The sequence below is a fragment of the Gavia stellata genome, chromosome 3 (assembly GCF_030936135.1).
Source record: "Gavia stellata isolate bGavSte3 chromosome 3, bGavSte3.hap2, whole genome shotgun sequence".
Taxonomy (NCBI): Eukaryota; Metazoa; Chordata; class Aves; order Gaviiformes; family Gaviidae; genus Gavia; species Gavia stellata.
The window spans coordinates 92,424,304-92,442,843 of NC_082596.1; the positions used below are offsets into that span (position 1 = coordinate 92,424,304).

At 57.1% G+C, this 18,540-nt stretch overlaps 1 protein-coding gene across 1 annotated transcript; it reads right to left on the reverse strand.

The window, feature by feature from the left end:
• Window positions 1–12,365: 12,365 nt before the first annotated feature.
• FOXC1 (forkhead box C1) lies at window positions 12,366–14,072 on the reverse strand. The gene has a single exon (XM_059815700.1). It carries the CDS (start codon window positions 14,070–14,072, stop codon window positions 12,366–12,368), a length of 1,707 nt encoding a protein of 568 aa, XP_059671683.1.
• Window positions 14,073–18,540: the final 4,468 nt, after the last annotated feature.

The following is an 18,540-nucleotide window of genomic DNA, read 5'->3' on the forward strand; positions in this document are numbered from 1 at the left end:
CCCCACACATCATCCCAGGGTCAGCCCTACCTGGGCTAACTTTGGCTCCTGCTGTTAACTGGGGAGGGGTCACACCCCCCACCCTCCCGATACTGTACCTGAAGTACAGATTTGCCAGCAAGCCCACTGATTTCCTTTTTTTAATTAAAACTCATCTTTCTATTACCTAGTACCTCCAGCACATTTTTAGTACTTTCTCCCATTTGAGAAACAAAAGCATCCCCTGCCCTCCACCCCCCAACCTCCCCTCTCCTCCAGCAACAACAGCAGCAAAGCTCTGGCACTAACGTGGGCTCACCATCTCTCCGGCCCTTGCTCCACGACTTCCCCTCTTCTGCCTTTCCTGAACACTCCTTGTTTTTCTTTCCTGCAGCCTTACCTCCACCCCAGCGGCCCATTTCCACCACTTGAACTCTGTAAAAGTTTGGATAACTTGATATAACTTGCAGTGAAATCGCCTTTTGACCATGCCGAATTAATTCCTAATTGCTGGAATCGCTTTCAAACCAGTCAGAGGGGGCTTGTAAGCGTTCTTCAGATCTTCATTTCAGAGTGTGCATGAGTCACAGAAAGCCTTTTTGTCCACCACTTTCCCGATCTGGGGGTTTTGGTTTTTGCCCCCTCAGAATCAACCCATTCCCCTTCCATCCCCTTCCTGCTTACTATAATTAGACCTCGGATGGGAGCTTGAACCATCTCAACAGATGACTTAAGAAATAAAAACAAAATAAATAAAAAAGCTTAAAAAAAAATAGAAACTTCAAGGTGAGTAAATATTTTTGCACTTTTCATGCCAAGGTACCCGGGTTATCCAGAGGTTGTCGAGCCCATACATTTCCCGTCGGTTTAGGATCTTCCACCCACCAATTGCTCCCATCATTTTAGCTTTATGCCTCGAAATGAGCAAAGGGTGAGATGCACAGGGGGAAGATCCACAGGAGAGACACCTTCTCCGAGTGCACCTCTTGCTTTTTTACTTTCTATTGGGGGGACACCCCTGTTAAAAGGGGGGCGATGGGAGGGGGGAGCTGAGCACGGAGCTGGGGGCAGCGGCTCCAGCTGCGCCCGGGAGCGGCTTCGTGATGGAAGCAGTGCCGGGGGGACGGGACGGGGCTGGGGAGCAGCCTGCGAGGAGCCGGGCTGCCGGAGAGAGAGGGCTCTTTGTGCGCCTGGCGTGAAAGGGCCGGCGTTTGCCAGAGGTGCAGTGGAAAATGTGCGAGCTGCCGGTGGCCGCAGCCCCGGGCGCGGAGGGGCGCGGAGCGGTCCGGGACAGCCGGGGCAGCCGCTTCCTTCGGGGCTGTTGCCGCGGGAGCGAGGAGGAGCGCGGCCACCCCAGCACAGGGGGAAAGGGAAAGGTGGGAGCCCGGCCGCTGCTTGGCATCCCTTCCTACAGGTGCACGGAGTATGCGCCCTCGCAGGGTGGAGAGCAGCGGGAGCAGCGGAGAGGGAGAGACGTTCCTGGTGCACCCGCTCCAAGCAGCGCCCCACGCGTGTGAGGCTCTCCAGCCCCCACGCATAGTCCTCGCAGTGCGTCGGGGCTCCCCCGTCAAAAACCAACGCCGAGTAGGTCGCGGACGCCACGTCCGTGGGGAGGCCTGGAGCTCCCCACGGCGCGGGGGACGCGCGGCGTCACGCACACATTGCCACTCATCCCTCGCGTGTACACCTCCACGCGTGGGTGTATTTATGCAAAGCCTCCTGGGGTGCTTTTCCCCTCGAACGGGTACGACTCCGCGGCTGCGCCTTTCTTTAGAGTAAAATAACAATAAACCCCCTCCCCGTGGGTGCGTGTCCTTTGCATTAGCTGTGTTCACGCCGCGTGGGTTCGCTACACAGCCCCGGCAGTACGCCCTCGCCCCCTGCGCCGCGGGCACCCACCCGCGCGTGGCCCTGCGGCTGTGCTCTGCGGGCCGCCGCCGCACACCCCCACGGCCGAGGGGGTCCCCCCGTGCCCAGTGGTGACCCCCCCTCCCCGGGGCCGCGGCGGGTGGCCGAGGGGAGGGGGCGAGCTCCGCCTGCCCAGCCGCACCGAGGGCCGCCGCCTTTGCAGCGCCTCGGAGGAGCTTCACAGGCTGCTGGTGGCGGATCTTCGGTGGCGCACGTAGTGAAAAAAAAAGTATTAAAGTACTTTTATGACAAGGTATTTTTGTATTGCTGGGAACTATTTTTTGCTGACAGTGATTCACCGGGAGTCTTGCTGGTACATCTGAATATTAGTTCACACATCTCTGCAGAGGGCTGGGAACCTTTTACATAAGCTGCCAGTTTTCCTTCGACCTCAGGGTTTTTTTTTTCTTTGGCATCTCTAACTGTGGCGCATTCAAGAGAAGCATTTTTATTCTCTGTTTTCGGCCTCTATATTGGGGGTGAGCGGGGAAGGGGATGGGAAGACAAAAATTGGTTGTAGACCAAGCAGTCCCTCTGTGGTGACCTTGTGGTGGATGACTTTTTGCTGCTTTTGTAAAAAAAAAAAAATAAAAAATGTTACTGGTCGTGACAGGACAAAACGTGCGTCCCAGCACTGGCCCGCTGCTTTTTGCAATTTGGCAAATGTCTGAACTGCTTTTCGGTTTCCTCAGCACCACCTTCCTCCCCGATTTTGAATTCCTCCTAGAGTATCGCTCTCTGCAATGACCACGGGATCACTTCTTGAAAACGAAATAAAAAAAAAACCAAAACACCAAACGCGGCGATTTAGGGAGATGATATCTATATATGTAGCTAATACACCAGTTACAGACTAATGTTCTGTACGTTCATTTAACGTGTACGTCAAGTGTTTTGTGCGTGCAGCTACGGAAAGATACACCCCCCCCCGCCCGCCTGATGTCTCATCTGGGGTCATTACAGCTTCGTTAATCTAAAAGGGCAGCTCCAGTAGTAAATAACAGAGCATGCCCCCAGTCTCCCGTGCCTTTCACAAGCGTCCCACCAGCAGCAGCGGCCAACAGAGCAAACGGCAAGGTGGGTTTTGCTCTCGCTCCCCGGCACGCCCAAGACACGCTCAGCCCGGCGGCGGAGCGGCAGCACGGCCCGGGGAAGGCCCGTTGCTCGCCGGGGCCAGCGTGCGACCGCCCTGCCTGCCAGGGGCCGGGGAGAGGAGCGCGGACGCGGGAGCCTGCCGGGGGGCCCCCGCCCGGGCCCCCGCCCGGGCAGCCTGTCCCACCGTGTCGTAGGAAGCGGAGAGGGATACCCCTGCCTCTCTCCTACGGAGAGAAGCGGGATAATAATGGCAGCGCTGGATGGTGGGGGCTGCCCGGGCATGCGCCCCGTCGGGGGGACGTGGTCCAGGCGGGCAGGGGAAGGAGAGCGGGCCCAGCTCCTGCCCAGCGGGTTGCGGAGGGCTGGGGCCCGCTCGGGAGAGCCGGCCTGGCCCTGCCTGCGGCTGGCTCCCTGCTCCGCGGCGCCGGCAGCTAGGAGCGGCGAAGGCCGGGCGCGCTCCCCTGCGCCCGCCGCCTGTCAGCGCCGCCGCCCCGCACCTCGCAGCCGTAACTCAGCCCCTCGCCTCCGCCGTGCGGGCCGCTGCCCTTCCCCCGGAGCCTGTCATGCCAGAGGTATAACTGCCACGAAAGCCGGTTTTTTTTAATTATTATTTTTCCCCCTCCTGAGGCGTTTCGGGGCGCTCGGGACCACCGGCCACTCGTGGGCTGCAGAATCCCCGCGGGCAGCAAGCAGTCGGGCGGAGGCCTCCGCAGGAGCACAAGTCCCTTCCACCTCTGCACAAGAGGGCCGGGGCGGGGGTCGGCCCCGGCCCAGGGCCCGCCGGCGGCGCAGCCGCCCGCCCGCCGCTCTCTTCCCCGTCCCCGGCACGGAGGGCCGGCGAGACAAAGCGACGGGGGTTTCCTCGGGGTCGCGGAGCAAAACCGCCAGCGCCATCTAAAAAGACACCTCCTGCTCGCAGCGTCAGCCTGAAGGGTGAAAGCAAAGGGAGGGTGGAGGGGGGGAACAGACCCGCTACTCGGGCACGCACACGCCGGGGTGGGTAGGTGTTGGGAAATGGCTCCGCGGCCAGCTCTGGTCGCGCACGAAGACGAATCTATTGCTGGAAGTGTATTTAGCAAAATTAAATTTAGGTGTCAGTTGGGAAGTAAGTAAGTCCCCCGCCTCCCCCCCGGCCCCCTTGCACGTAAAGCAGCCGCATCCCCCCGGGCGGACATGAGGGTCACATCCTCTTCCCTCTCCTCGCCCGGCCGGGAAGGCAAGCCCGGGGCTGCCCCGGGGCAGAGGGGGACCGGTCTTGCCGGCCGGGGGTCGCCGCACCCCCCCGTCTCTGGGCAGGTTTGCAGGGGTGGGAGGCGAGGGCAGGCCCCCAGCCGGCTCGCGGGGCCGCGCTCCTGCCCCCCCCTGTGACCCCCCTTCACCTCTGATAGTTCGCTGGCGGAGCATTGTCTCCAGACACAACAAACGCAGAAAGGAGCGCTGGAGCAGGCAGAGCTCCAACGTTTTGACGGGTGGAAGAAAAACATCAACAGATACTTCGCAATTATTTGGTGATGGGGGCTAGGGGAGGCGGGCGGGGGAGAGGTCGGTTCGCAGCAGCGGACGCTAGTTGCAACCTTTGCTTTGCTAATGAGCGCGCACCGCTTCATTCCGCGCTCCGTCCGTGTCCCCCCCCGCCCGGCGGAGCGCTGGGGGGGGCGGGGAATGGCGTCGGGAGAAAGCCGTAATTTTTCTGCAATTCGTTATTCGGTTTTGCATCCATCCCAGCCTTGAGAGGCGAGGTTAGAAGCGCTGGCCGCGAGCACTTCCATAAATCCTCGCGAAGGGAAAAGGGCGAGCAGCTTCTCGCTGGCGGAGGCGAGGTGTGTGCGCGCCCGGCTCCCGCCCGCCGCCCCGCAGCCCGCGCCCCCCGCCCCGCCGTGCAGCGCGGGCAGCCGGGCACCCCGTCCCAGGGCGACGGGGCTTGGCAGGGCGGCGTGCCCCTCCGCTAGCTTGCAGCTGGCCAGCTGTTTCACACAGTCGGAGCGGGGAAACACGTATCTATACGCACACACACACAGAGTTCCATAGAAACTCGCATCAAAAAGGCAGTGCGAATGTATTTATACTGGGCAATCTTGCAAGCACCGACACTGTTTAAACAATTCTCTTCTGCTTTGGACGATATTATCAGTACTTTTACATTATCGTTCAATGGAAAACATTCTTCTTTTTCCTTATTTCAAATATTTATTTAAAACAAAAAATTAAACTCGGCCGCTTAAATGTTCTGGCAAGTAAATAAATTCCAGGAGCGGTGGGGGGAAAACGGCTATGGCGTTTCTTCTAAACGGAGCGCTTGCCTTCTGAGGGACGACGGCTGTAGCGATATGACCTGTTTATTCATCGATTCATATAATATATAAATATCCTGAACTCACGAGTGTAATAATTTTGAGGTTTTTTTCTACTGGAGGAAATTCAGCTATTTTAAGAGTTAATGGTTCTAAATGTGTTGGTTTTCCTGCATTCTCCCCAGAGGTGATGGGGGCTGGAAAGGAGGGGGGATTCCAGTTTGGGGGTTTCATTGTTGTTGTTTTACTTCTGCTGAACGCAGCCTAAAGCAGCTGACCTGAATGTGGGGTAATACACTGCACAACCAAGCCCCCTGACACCTAAAGGTCAGGTGAAAGTCTCCAGCAGGTAAGTCGCGGGCCGGCTGCCTGCCCAGCTCACTTGCTCTCTGGCTCACAAATTGTTCCCTTCTGCCCACCCAAGTCGTTTCAAGCTGTGTTTATTTAGGGGGCAAAAAAATTGTCGACCACCCAATTCCCATTCAGCCGGAGAGCTTGTGAGCTCTCAGCAGTAGCCCGAGCCGCCTTCCCCTCCATCCCAGTGCTTTTTAATAGCTATTATTTTGCGGCACACGCATACCAAGCAAGGCGCAAGTTACGGGCCTAGAAGGTCATGGAGGTGCGCGCAACAGACTCGTTTGCTTGGGGGGCGAGGGAGAAATCCCCCCCTGCAACCACCCTGCCTGCTCAGCGGAGGGAGGGAGCATTTACCGGCTGCCTCCCCGGCCCGCACAGCCCAAAACGCCGGCGGGCTGGGGAAGCAGGCGAGGTCGGGTCAGGACGAAAACGAACCCCTCGGACCGCACGGGCTCGCCTGCGGGGCTGTGCCGCCGACCCCTCCCTGCGCACCGCGGCCCCCCGACGGCCCTGCTCCGCCGCGCCCGGCCACCCTCCGACAGAGCTGGGCCGGCACCCACCGCCCGTCGGGCGTCCAGCAAATACGACCTCCGCAGCTGCTTCCCAAACCTCTGGACGCCAGCAGCTTTCTCACCAAACTAAACCCAAGGGGAGAGGGGTTAGTTGTGACACCGAGGGCCCCTGCTCCTGCCGGACCAGCCGCAGTGACCCTCGGGAGAGTTGGAGCTTACTTCTCCGGCCCTCCAAGCAGGCCTTTTAGGACACCTTCTTGCGAAATGAGGGGCTCCTGCTCTCCTCCCATAAGCACCCGGCCGGTTGCTACCTCTGTCTGCTCTGCCAGCCCCCGGGCTAGGACGAGGAGACCTGCCCGTTGCCCCAGGTGCGTGTGTAAAGTTGGGGGGGGCTGCAGCATTGCTGCGAGGGGTCCCCGGTGCCCACCGCGGCCGCGTTCCGCAGCGCCGGGGTGCGGAGCTGCAGCCCAGCCCCGCAGAGACTCCCCCGCTCAAGGAGCCGGCCCTCCCTCGCCGATGCGGCTATTGTTTAGTTCAATTAGGCTCCGCTTGATAAAAAACAATCGCTCGTTAACCCTCGCCCTCCTCCCTCCCGGCTGGTGTGTTGTGAATGGCGACATCGTCTCCCCTGACCCCCGTCTCCTTTTCTGTCTTTCTGTCCCCTGAAAAATGATTCCGCGAGCTCTGATTGAATTTTATTCCTTCCTGACCTGGCCCGTTTTTATTGCATGGGCACCATCAATCTTGACCTAACGCGACGTTTGTTTATTACTTTGGAAAGAAGCGAATGGCTTTATGAGCCCCAGCGTAATTAAACCAGGAGGACTATGTTCACCGCGGCACCGCACCACCTTTGGGGCGGATTCACAGCACAGACAAGCCGCCGGGGAGGCGAGGCAGAAGGGGAAAGGGGAAAAAAAAAAAGCGGGGGGGGGACAACCCACACGGGAAGGGTAAGGGGGATCCTCCCAGTCTGTGAGCTTGTGTGCGAGATGCCGGCGGTTCGAAACCCATGCACGTCCCAGGGGGGCACCGAGCAGCTCCCTTACGCCCCGCTTTAGGCCCGCTAGGTCGACGCGGAGCGCCTCTTGCGCAGTTTGGCGCGTAAACCTGTGCTCGCCCTCCGCGCTGCCCCGGCTGCACGCCTGGGCGCGCCACCTGCGCCCCTGCGCAGCGACAGCACGGCCTCAAGCACCCCGACGGTGCCCACTGTCGCGCTCCTCATCCCCCTCCCCAGACCCCCCCACCCGAGCATCTTAAAATGACGGAAGCATTTAGCCAACATGCCAGGGCCCAACACCGGGAACTGGGGAGAAAATGGACCGACCACGCCGAGGGGCTTAAATTACTTTACAAGAGAAATTAATTGAAAGCTAATGTTCAATTAGCGGTTGCCGTCGAAATGGGTGATTTCGGGAAGAGGTTGGGGGGGCGTTTCTACGCGCTGCAGCGCTCTGGTACCTGCCTGCGCGCAGCGCGGCCATGTGCGCGCCTCGGTGCTGCATGCTTTTGCCTACGCAATCAAGACGACATAATAAAGACTGCGCAGTTACCTCACGCTCATCTGCACGTGGGCGCCGAGACGTGCTCAGCCCCCGACGGTGCGCGACCCCTCCTTTCTGCACGGCCGCACCACGCTGCCTCCTGCAAAACCCGCACCGGCCTTCGCGTGTCCCATTTGCGACTCGCCCGCAACACGCAAGCAAAGCCTCCAGAGCCCAGAGCGAAGCTTTGCGCTCATCCCGCTCCAGGGACCTGTTTTTGGGGAGGCGAGGGCAGAGGACAGCCTGCTGCCGGAGTGCAGTCGGCTGGTCAAAACGCTGCGACCCCAGGGGTTACCGACAGCGTTACGAAGTTGAGCCCGACTATGAAAATACTCCCGTGCTAACTTCGAAGCGCCTTTCCCGAACTTTGCGGCTTTCAGAAAGGGCCCCAGATACCGTAAAACGCCCATTTGGAAACATTCCCTTAACGTCTCCATCCACAACACAGTCTCACCACGTTCTCCCTCTGACCTGGCCTGTGGAGGTAGGCAAGGGTTTTTAATCCATGTCCTCTCAACTATTTGCATGCACTTCTCCGCTATTTTTGGTTATGACCTTTGCAGAACATAATATGAACTGTCACTCACTTTAAGAAGAAATTCCGAGGAGAAAACTTAGAAGGGAGAATACTCCTCTTTTCTTCAGTTTAAGTGACAGATGAGCAGATACAAGTGAGAAACCACCAGAACCAGCTAAACGGAATGGTCCCTCGAATTAAAAAAAAAAAAAAAAAAAGGTGGGTTTTTTTCCTAGATGAAAAGCATAGCAATAGGTTCGGAAAAAAATCAGCTTGAGCTAAAAATACAACACAAAGCACTGTGCTAACCTGGCACCTAATGGACTGCTCTGCAGGCAAGGCTGGGGCCGAGCATCCCCGCTCGCTGTACGGGCTGCCACCAAAGATGCAGAGGCCTCACGGAGGCACCTTTCAGCTGCTGCCTGGGCGCACGTCCCGTGCCCACCTCCACGTAGGGTCGGACCGCATCTCTTTTGGCGTTCAGGGCAGGCCCAGTTCTGCTGGGAGACAATCACAGGTCAGACGAGACACTCGGCTTTGCCTCCTGCTCGCAAGGGGAGGGAAGCACAAGAGGGACAAGGGTCCGCGCCCCGCTGCCCGCAGTTCGTGCCTTACAGGCAGGAGCGCTGCCTGCAGGCAGACGCCCCGCTCCGTGCCCACCCCGCTGCTCTGCCCCAGCTCGGGAAGGTTTCTAGCAAGCCAGCCGGGCCTTTCCCCCCGCCAGCAACAGCAACGTGTCATGCCGGAGGCCCTGGCCCCGCAGAGCACAGAGCGGAGCGGCCAGCCCACCTCCGCGCCGCGGAGGGACCCCGCGGCACCGGCCTGCGCGGCGGACGGGCCACCTCCCGCTGCCCATCCCGCACGAGTCACTGCCTACCGGGGGGACCCTCTGCACCGCTAATGTTATTTTCGTTGTGAACAATTTCTGTGCGGGGAGGGGGATGATAGTAGTAGTAGTAGTAATAATAATAATAATAATAATAATAATAATAATAATAATTTTTAAAACGCAAGCCGAAGCACGCGTGTGCGGTGAGCCAGCCCGTCGGACTGAGAACCGGGAGGTGACCTCCGCCGCGACTACGCACGTCACTTCAGGCAAGGGATCCCTCCGGGGGCACAGGATCCCGGCACGACCTACCTGGCGGCCGAGCGGGACGTTTCCCTTCGCCCCCTCCCTAACTGCGAGCCGCTCCCCGGCCAGGCGAGCCCCCTCCACACGCCCCTTTTGCAGCCAGGGCCGCGGGGAGCGCAAGTTGCGCGGCCATCCGCGGGGCCGGGGCCGCGGAGGGCAGCGGGCCACCCCGGGGCGGTCGGGGCGTTAGCAGTAAATACAGACGGCACTTGTTCAAGCTCGGCACGGTCCCCCCAGCTCCCCTAATCGAGCAGCACCACGGACGATGCAACGGGTGGTTAAAGAAGCCGAGCTAACAACTGCTTGCTCTCCCTCCTATTTCTTTTCACCACAAGCAACCTACCGCTGGTCGAGAAAACCCAAAATACAGGAAAGCCGGCGCCTGAGCGCAACAAAAAACCCAGGCAAATAGTACATGCAATCGCCTCTCTACCCTCTCCGTTCTTTACTTTTCAGTTTTATTTTAAACGCCGGGCGGGGGGAGGCGGGAACGGCGTTCCCATGCAGCCACCCCGCTGGCAAACCCAGCTGCCGGGGGCTGAGGGAGCTGCCGCCGCCGGGGCTCCCCTTTCCAAGGAGGGGGAGCGAAGGAGGCAGGCGGCGAACGCCCCGCCGGGCCCCTGGCCCGGCAGCCCCGCTCACAAGGAGAGGGGAGGCGGGAGCCGCCAGCTCAGCTGCCCCCCACTCAGTACCGGGAGAGGAGCGGTGGGGAGCGGAAGGGGAGCCCGACCGGGAGTAGGTAACATTTTGTTTCCCTTTACTGGTGAAAAACGGGGAGCTGCAATTCAAACGTGCCCCCGGAGCGAAGGCGTTCTGCTTTGCTCGTCCCTCGCTTCTGCTTTACAATAACCGGACGACGGAGCGTTTGAGTTTCTCTCACCCAACTTAGCAAACAAATAAACATAAACAAGGCCGGTAATCTCTTTAGAGGTACTAGCACGAAGAAGCAAAAACTATGCGGTACTTAAACGTATTTTAAGCCAACGTTATAAAATGACACCACCACCCCCCCGGTCATTCGATCTGCTGAAGGTGTTTTCTGAATATTAGATTATTGCTTTGGAGGGGAAGCGCAGCTCAAAAGCGAGGTAATAAGGTTTAACTGTAAATACCTTTGTATTTATTTACAGTGTAACCCTTAACAATGCAACAGCAATTACTGCTAAGTGTTGCCTTTAGATAAGAGATACTGATAGGAAACTGTATTATCTTGAAAGCAAACTTCAGGCCTTAAATAGCTGTAATCAAATAATCTTCTTCCCAAGTCTGACTGACAAGGCAGATTCTTTTAAGTTAATGAATTTATTGCATTTTGGTGGTTATTTACAAAGGGGGAAGGTGATCCCCATTGCCTGTAGGTTCTTAATTGCAAATTGTCCAGAAGGTGAGATTCTTGATCTGACAAGACGTCAGTCTGTGCAGCACTCATCTACTACCCTGGTAATTTTTTTCTTTCCTGACATAAGGAAAAAGGAGGGAGGGAAGGAGAAAAAAAAATTTAAAACCCACAAAAAACCCAAACAACTATTTAAGAAAAATTCTCCCACACAAACTCTTTCTAGAATAATTTCAGTCTGAGCAATTAGAGCACTTCCAACAGACCAGGAAAGTCCCTAAAGGACAGGAGTAAAGCAGAGCTATAAAGGTGTAAGGGTAGACTGTACAAGTACCCTTTAATCCAACTACTTTTTTTTTTTTTTCCTGAAATAAAATAGTACTTTAAAAATACATATTACAGAAGCGGCTTCACGGATGTGATTGCGCGCATTGCCATCAATTCTACGAGGCAGTGATTTATATGCTTACATTATATTTAAGAATATACGTACTACAGAGTATCTGGCATCTACTGTACACTGTGGAGTTTAGCAACATATGCAAGGCGTATATGAAGCTATAAATAAATACGTAATCCTTCTTTAAATATAGATACATATGTAAATCCTATATATAAATACATTTGAAATACACACACAGAGAGCGATAGCTCGATATATACACAGTTACACACGGGCAGGAATCTAGTGCGTGTACTTCTACCTCGGAGTTATCGCTTAATATATCCTTACATAGGCATATTATTTAAAAAGCCGTAATGTTGTCATACTACTGTGTACGGTCAAATGTTTCCAGGTCTTGCCCATTAATTGCTAAGAAAACGTGTTTGTTTATTTGCCAACTCAGAGCTGCCATGGGAAAGTATTTTTTTCCTCGCGGATAAGGCGAGCTGACTAAGTGGAACATATTGCAGAAGAGACTGAAAAGGGATTTTTCGACCTGGCAGTTCCTAAATGGTCTTTGGAATTTGTGCGGCGGGGAACGAGCTGTTCCAGCGACAAAGTTAGTTATGAAATCCCTTTTCCTTCTCTTTCTCTCTCTCTCTCTCTCTAAATGAAAGTATTAAAATATACAGACGTGTAAAGGATCATTCCAACTGAATGGTAATTTATTAATAAACAAACAATGCAATACCTTCAGAATATTTTCAACAAAAAAAAAGAAAAAATATTGATAGAATAAGATTAATACAGTTTCCCTTTTTATATATAGTGAAAAAAATCAGCGTTTCAGTCAATTTTAACGTCACTTTTCAGGAAAGGGGGAAACACTTTCTGGCGTTTGGTCCGCAACATCCAACTACAAATTAAAAATAAATTACTATGTCGCAATTTACATTTTAAAACAAGTCCTTGTAAAAGAGGAAGGGGGAGAAAAAAAGAAGCTGGTACTCTACGCTGGATTTTTCGCCCCCTTTTAAACACGGGGCATGACAACACCTTAAGGGATGGGGAAGCGGGAGGACGGGGGGGGGGGGGGGGGAAGTATTTCTCAAAGCAATTAAAAAAAAACTTACGTGTTATTGGAGTAACACTGTCCTTTAACAAACCAAGACATGCTTTGGGGCTGTCTCTGTACAAAAGCTTTTCGCGTGCGCCCGCTTCCCTCCGCGGGCGCGGCGGGGGCCGGCGGCGCGGTGCTGCGCGGTGCTGCGCGGTCTCCCCGCGGTCTGCCCGCGGCGGGGCGCGCTCAGAACTTGCCGCAGTCGTAGACGAAGGCCCCGGAGGTGCGGTAGAGCGGCTGGCTGCCGGGGAAGGCCATCTGACAGCTGCCGCCGCCCCCCGCCCCGCTGCCGCCGCCGCCGCCGCCCCCCGCCCCGCCGCCGCCGCCGCCGCCGCCGCCCGGCGAGGCGCTGAGGCCCAGCCGCGGCGCCTCGAAGACCTCCCGCGGGGCGGCGGCGAAGCCCTGCTGCGGCCCCGCGTAGCCCGCCGCGCCCGCCAGCGGGCCCAGCTCCCCCGCCGCCGCCGCCGCTGCCGCCGCCGCCGCCGCCGCCTGGTTGAGGTACCAGGAGGCCAGGCGGCCCTGGTGCGGGTGCGGGTGGTGCCCCTCCTGGTGGCCGCCCGCCGCGCCGCCCAGCCCGCCGTGCCCCAGCGCCCCGCCGCCGCCGCCGCCGCCGCCGCCACCGCCCCCCGCTCCGCCGCCGCCGCCGCCCGCGGGCATGGCGTAGTCGGGCAGCGGGTCCTCGGCGGGGCTGGCGGCGGCGGCGGGCAGGTGGCCGGGGCGGTCGGCGCCGCCCGCCGCCGCGTAGAGGCTCATGGCCTGCATGTTGCAGTGGTAGGTGCCGGCGGCGGCGCCGGCGGCCGCCTGGCCGCAGGGCGAGCCGTAGACGGAGCTGTGTCCCGGCGAGTAGCCGCCGAGGGAGAGGGCGGGCGGGATGCCGGTGCGCGGGGCGGCGGCGGCGGGGGCCAGGAGGCCGGCGCCCAGCTCGGCGGCGGCCTGCGGCGAGCCCCGCAGCGAGGTCATGATGTTGTCCACGCTGAAGCCCGGGCCGTGGTGGTGGGGCGGCGGCGGGGGCGGCGGCGGGGGCGGCGGCGGCGGCTCGGGGGCCTCCAGGCTGAGGGAGCGGCTGGAGGGGAGGGTGCTGCGGGGGCTGCCGCCGCTGGAGAGGCTGCTGCTGCTGTCGGGGCTCTCGATCTTGGGCACGGCGCCGAGCGGCGGCGCGGCGCCGGGGGGGGACACGGCCTGCGGCGGCGAGGCCGTGCCGTTCTCCGTCTTGATGTCCTGGATGCGGACGGGCGGCGGCGGCGGCGCGGCGCTGCCCCCGGCGGGGCCGCCCTCGGGCTCGGCGGCGGCGGGCGGCGGCGGGCGCGGCGGGGCATGGTCCTTGAGGTGCAGGCGGTCCTTCTCCTCCTTGTCCTTGACGGCGTCCTTCTTCTTGAAGCGGCGGCGGCGGCGGAGGAAGCTGCCGTTCTCGAACATGTTGTAGGAGTCGGGGTCGAGGGTCCAGTAGCTGCCCTTGCCGGGCTTCTTGTCGTCGCGGGGCACCTTGACGAAGCACTCGTTGAGGGAGAGGTTGTGGCGGATGCTGTTCTGCCAGCCCTGCTTGTTGTCCCGGTAGAAAGGGAACCGCTCCATGATGAACTGGTAGATCCCGTTCAAGGTGATCTTCTTATCGGGCGCGTTCTGGATGGCCATGGTGATGAGGGCGATGTAGCTGTAGGGCGGCTTCACCATATCCTTGGGCTGCGGCGGCGGCGTGTAGGGCCCGTAGGCGCGGGCCATGCCGGCCGGGTACTGCTCGTGGGCCGGGTGGGAGTACATGCTCATCGGGGCCGGCATGGCCGTGTAGCCCCCGCCGGCCGCCGCCGCGGCGGCGCGGTAGTAGCTCTGCTCTCCGCCGAGGTACGGCACCACTCCCAGGGAGTTGGGACTGGACACGGAGTAGCGAGCCTGCATGTCCTCCCGTCAGCTTTCCCCCACCCTCCCCGCCGGACCAAACAGCGCGTCCCTTCCCCCTCCACCCCTCCGCCGCTCCGCGGACCGAGCTGGACCGGGCGGCCGGGTAACCCCCACCCCCCCACCCCCCCGGCGGAGCGCGGAAAAAGGGAGGAAGAACAACGACGGCAGCGCCGAAAGTCTCCTCTTCTTCGCCCAGGAAAGCCCACCGGCAAGCTCCCGCACTCCACGCGGAGGGAAAAAAAAAAAAAAAAATCAAAAAAAGGGGGAAAAAAGGAGGGGGCTGAAAAAGGGGAAAAAATGTTTTTAAAAAGAAAACGGGGGAGGAAAAAAAAAAGTAATCGCAGCGGAGAAAGCAACTTCCAAACGCAGAAAGAGTATTAAGAAAATAAAACCTTTGCAAAGAGGCTCCCACGCTCCCAGTTCCTTGTTCCACGGGGATCTGCAACAAGTTGTCTGCAAAGGAGGGACAAAAGTAGAGGGATGTGTTTTGTTGGCTTTTTTTAAGCGAGCAGAAGAAGAAAAAAATCCACCTTCCCGATCTCCCAGTGCAAAGTCTCCCTCTCTCTCTCCCTCTCGCTTTTTTTCAGTCTCTTTTTCAGTCGCAGGCTGCTTTGGGAAGCATCGGAAAAACTCCTGAACTTTTGAGCATCCGTCACCACGGCGAGAACTTTTTTACGCACTTACAGTTTTCTCCTTTTTTTTTTCCTCCCTCTCCTCTCTCGGTCGCCTTTTTTTTTTCTCCTTTTTTTTTTTTTTTTTCTTTTCCTCCTTTTGCAGGCGGCCCAGCTCCGCCCCGCGGAGCCGGGGCGGCCAATGAGGGCCGGGAGACACCCGGGGCTCTGAATGAGGAGGGAAAAAAAAAAAAAGGAGCGAGCGAGGAAAAAAAAAAAAAGAGTAAAAAAGAAGGGGGGGGGAATATCCCCGCAGCAGCCCTGGGAGCTGCCGCTCTCGGGGACCGGCCACACACGCTCGCCGGCACACGCGGACGCCTTGAGCGCCGCCGAGCCCCAGGCTTGCGCGGGCCGCTGCGCACCCACGGGGACCCTCCCGCGCCCGCGCATTTTGCGCGCCGACGGGCGCGAGCCCTAGCGCCCCGTGCCCGCCCGCCCACCCACCCGCGTCCTTACGCGCGCGCGGTCACCCTCGCACACGCGCCCCGGGCACATGCACAACGCGCGTGCCTGCACCAATGTGTGTATATGTATGTATGCATCTGCTGCCCCGGAGCTCTTCCCACTCACGCGCGCCCCCCGCGCTCCGCCACGCGTGTTTCTCCCCCACTTTTACTTTTTTTTTTTTCCGCTCGTTGGTCTGTTTTCTCCGCTCGCTCCCGCCGGGCTCTCTCCTCCTCTTCCCTCCGGGCTGCCGCCCGTGTCGGCGGGCAGGCTCCACGCCGGTGTGCCGGCTCCCTCCCTGCCCTCCCCGGCCAGGAGGCTCTGCCTCACCCCGGCTCCCTTCCACCCCCCACGCCCGCGGGGACGGAGGGGAAAGGGGTGTTTGGGTGGGTGGGTGCGCGCGGGGTGGGATGCCCCTGCCCCAGCAGCACCACCCTGCCTGCAGCCAGCTGCCCGCCTGCCTGACCGAACGCTTCTGAAGAGATTGCATTCCTCCGGTTGACAAGGTTTTGACGAGTCCTCCAAAGCTCCTTTTTATTAATCAGCCACCAAGGGCTTTCCTCTCTCCGTCTGCAAGGCAAGCGCCCGCTGCCTCTGCTGTTTGTAAACACGGGCGCATTTCTTTGTACGGGGTCTTTAGTGCGCTCGTTCGGGTAATCTTTACAGACCTTATGGGATGCGATACGGAAAGCGGGTCCTTGACTTATTTGTTTCTTTATTTGACACGGAGAGGGCATGCTTTTGTTCCTAATCTGCTTCAGCGTGGACTCCGTGGTATGTCAGGTGTGTCAAAAGAAAAAAAAAGGGGGAGAAAAAGGTAAAAAAAGTACAATAAAATGAAATGTTCCTTAAACTGTTCGGCCGGTTCTGCTGTGAAGATTGGATTTGTTTGCTGTTGCCTTTGTCTAAATATCTGAAAGAATATTTGGTCTCTAATCAGAATAACACTTTAACGGGAGCTCAAAGGGAGCAGAGAGTGAGGGCTTGATAATTTCTTTTTTAAATTAGCCTTTTAATTTGGTGTTACATTTAAGAAAGAAGATTTTCTTTTCGTACTTGAAGCACGAGGAGATTCGTATACATATTTGCACAGTAGTATTTTACCAGTACTTCAGATACTCGAAATCCAACCCAGTGCTCTTCATTCATTTTGCAGCCTATACCTCTGAAGCTTCATTAGCGTTAATAATAGATCAGTTGAAAGGAACAAGCTGAAATCTATTTTAAGCCGTGGAATTCGTATGGGAAAGACGTGTGTGTGTTTGTGAGATGAATTACCCACCCTGATCTTGTGACACTACAAATACGTCAAAAGACCCCTTTGGCTTCACTGATTTCAAACCCCCTTTCCTCACTTTTTACTGTGATCGATTGTTTTGGGGATTGTGTCTCTGGAGCGTGTTAAAGGCGCATCATTTGCTTGGTGGTATTTTAGCGGGTATGGCTTTTCCTCTGAAACCCCAATCCCTTGATTAATAAAAAAATTAAAAATATGTATTTCAAATGAGATGCAAGTAATGCGAAGGAGGCAATTTATATAGCCTAATATCTGCTCCTTTTCATATTCAAACATAACGGGTCTCCTTTTGGTAATAAATGTCAGTCCTTTAATGGTGAATACATTATCCCGTTTAGCCTGTTGTATTTCATCGTCTGGAATCTTTCACCTGCTCCTGCCTAATTACACGTTTTTCCCTTTCCTCCCACTACGGCAGAATTAATAAATGAGCAAGCGCTGGACTAGATGTCAATTCCAACACTTTATATTTTCAAAAACTCTTTCTTGCTTTGCTGAAAAAAAAAAAAAAAAAAAAAAAAAGACAAGAAAAAGGGCATTTTAGCACGTTTCCATGCAGCCAGGTCATCCGGTTTTCCCACGGTATTACCTGCCGTTAAAAACAATTTCCATGGGCTTCCCGCTCGCTCCCATGAGCGGCCGTAACGTGCCGCTCCGGGAGCCGGACCCTTTACTGACTTTTTCATTTTATCTGGACAGTGTTTACGGTAGCGAAGCTGTTTCTCAGGCAGAGGCTGGAGTAACGCCGAGAAGTTTCAGCAGAGGGAAGGGGGGCCATTAATCCGCTGTATTTTGCATCTAATATATTTTGCAATAGCCACTCTGATGCTATAATTGCGAACTGACGCAATTACTAACGTGTGTTAAGTTACATACCTCAACCCAGCAGGACTCTGGTTTCTCTATGCGAGGTACAAAAGTCACCATTGTGAAGGTTCATAGAGTGATTTGGGGTTTGTACGTGTGCGTGTTGGGGGGAAACAACTGTTTCAGGGAGACAGAAAGGTCCGTTCCCCCCCGGTGCGTTTGGATACCACCCAGAAAGAGTCCTTGGCGCTTGGGTTTCTCTCAGCCGGCCGCCCTGCAGAGCTGCCTTTCCCCAGCGCCCTGCCTTTGCCGCATTATCCAGCGTGGCCTCCGGACGGGAGAGCCACACTGGAGGTGCACCGCCTGGGTCTGCCGCCGAAACGAAGCAGGAGGGCAGCAGCGGAGGCCACCGTGCCCCCCCGCCCCGCGCAGACACCCGGGCAGCGGGCACGGCCGCTGCCGCCTTCTCCCCGAAGCCGGGCGAGGGGCGCCGGCGGCGGGACGGGTGCCCCGACGGGCAGCCCGGGGCCAGGGGAGCCGCGCTGTGCTTGAAACCCTCCGGGGCTTCGCCTGTGTGGTCATTTGCAACCTTATTTACGGAGATGTCAGAAAGAAAGATGACATCGGAGCGGTAGGCGGAGGGGCTACCGTTTGACCTGGGCAAAGCCCAGGTGGACCCAAACAATTCGCTGTGGGTTGTCCTCTCCTCTCAAGGACCTGGAGGTGAACTGCTTTCCAGCCCCGGGCTGTTTATGTTTAGACGTAGTCAGAGCTTCGCTTCTCTCTCTTTCTTTTGGCTCCAACATCACAGCAGTGTCCCTGTAACTCCGAAACCAGCCACCCAGCCCGGCTCTTTGCATCTCAGGATGCAGCTTTCCATGTTCCTTAAACAGCGGGCGACACCGCGGGAGAAAACCGCTGACATCCTTTCGGGGGGCAGGGAGGGAAGTGATCGTATCAAATCTGTGCTTCACCAGTAGAAAAATCTATTGTCCCGAAAGTCCCCTCTCTGTTTATAGCCGCTGGACATAGGTGACAGCCATCCTTCCCTCCCTCCCTCCCTCCTTCCCTCCCTCCCTCCCGTCCTTGCAGCCAGCACCTCTGCCATCTCAGCCTGTGCAATTAAGCCGAGCTCTAAATGCAAGGTCTGTTTGCGTGGCACTCAGTTAAGCAAACAGGCGTGATTGTTATTTTATTAACGTGGGTTAACAATTCCATAAATAAGACGAGGTAGTTTTCCAATCCA

Coding starts and splice junctions, on each gene's coding strand:
- FOXC1 (XM_059815700.1), bottom strand. CDS start 14,072: ATGCAGGCTCGCTACTCCGTGTCCAGTCCCAACTCCCTGGGAGTGGTG.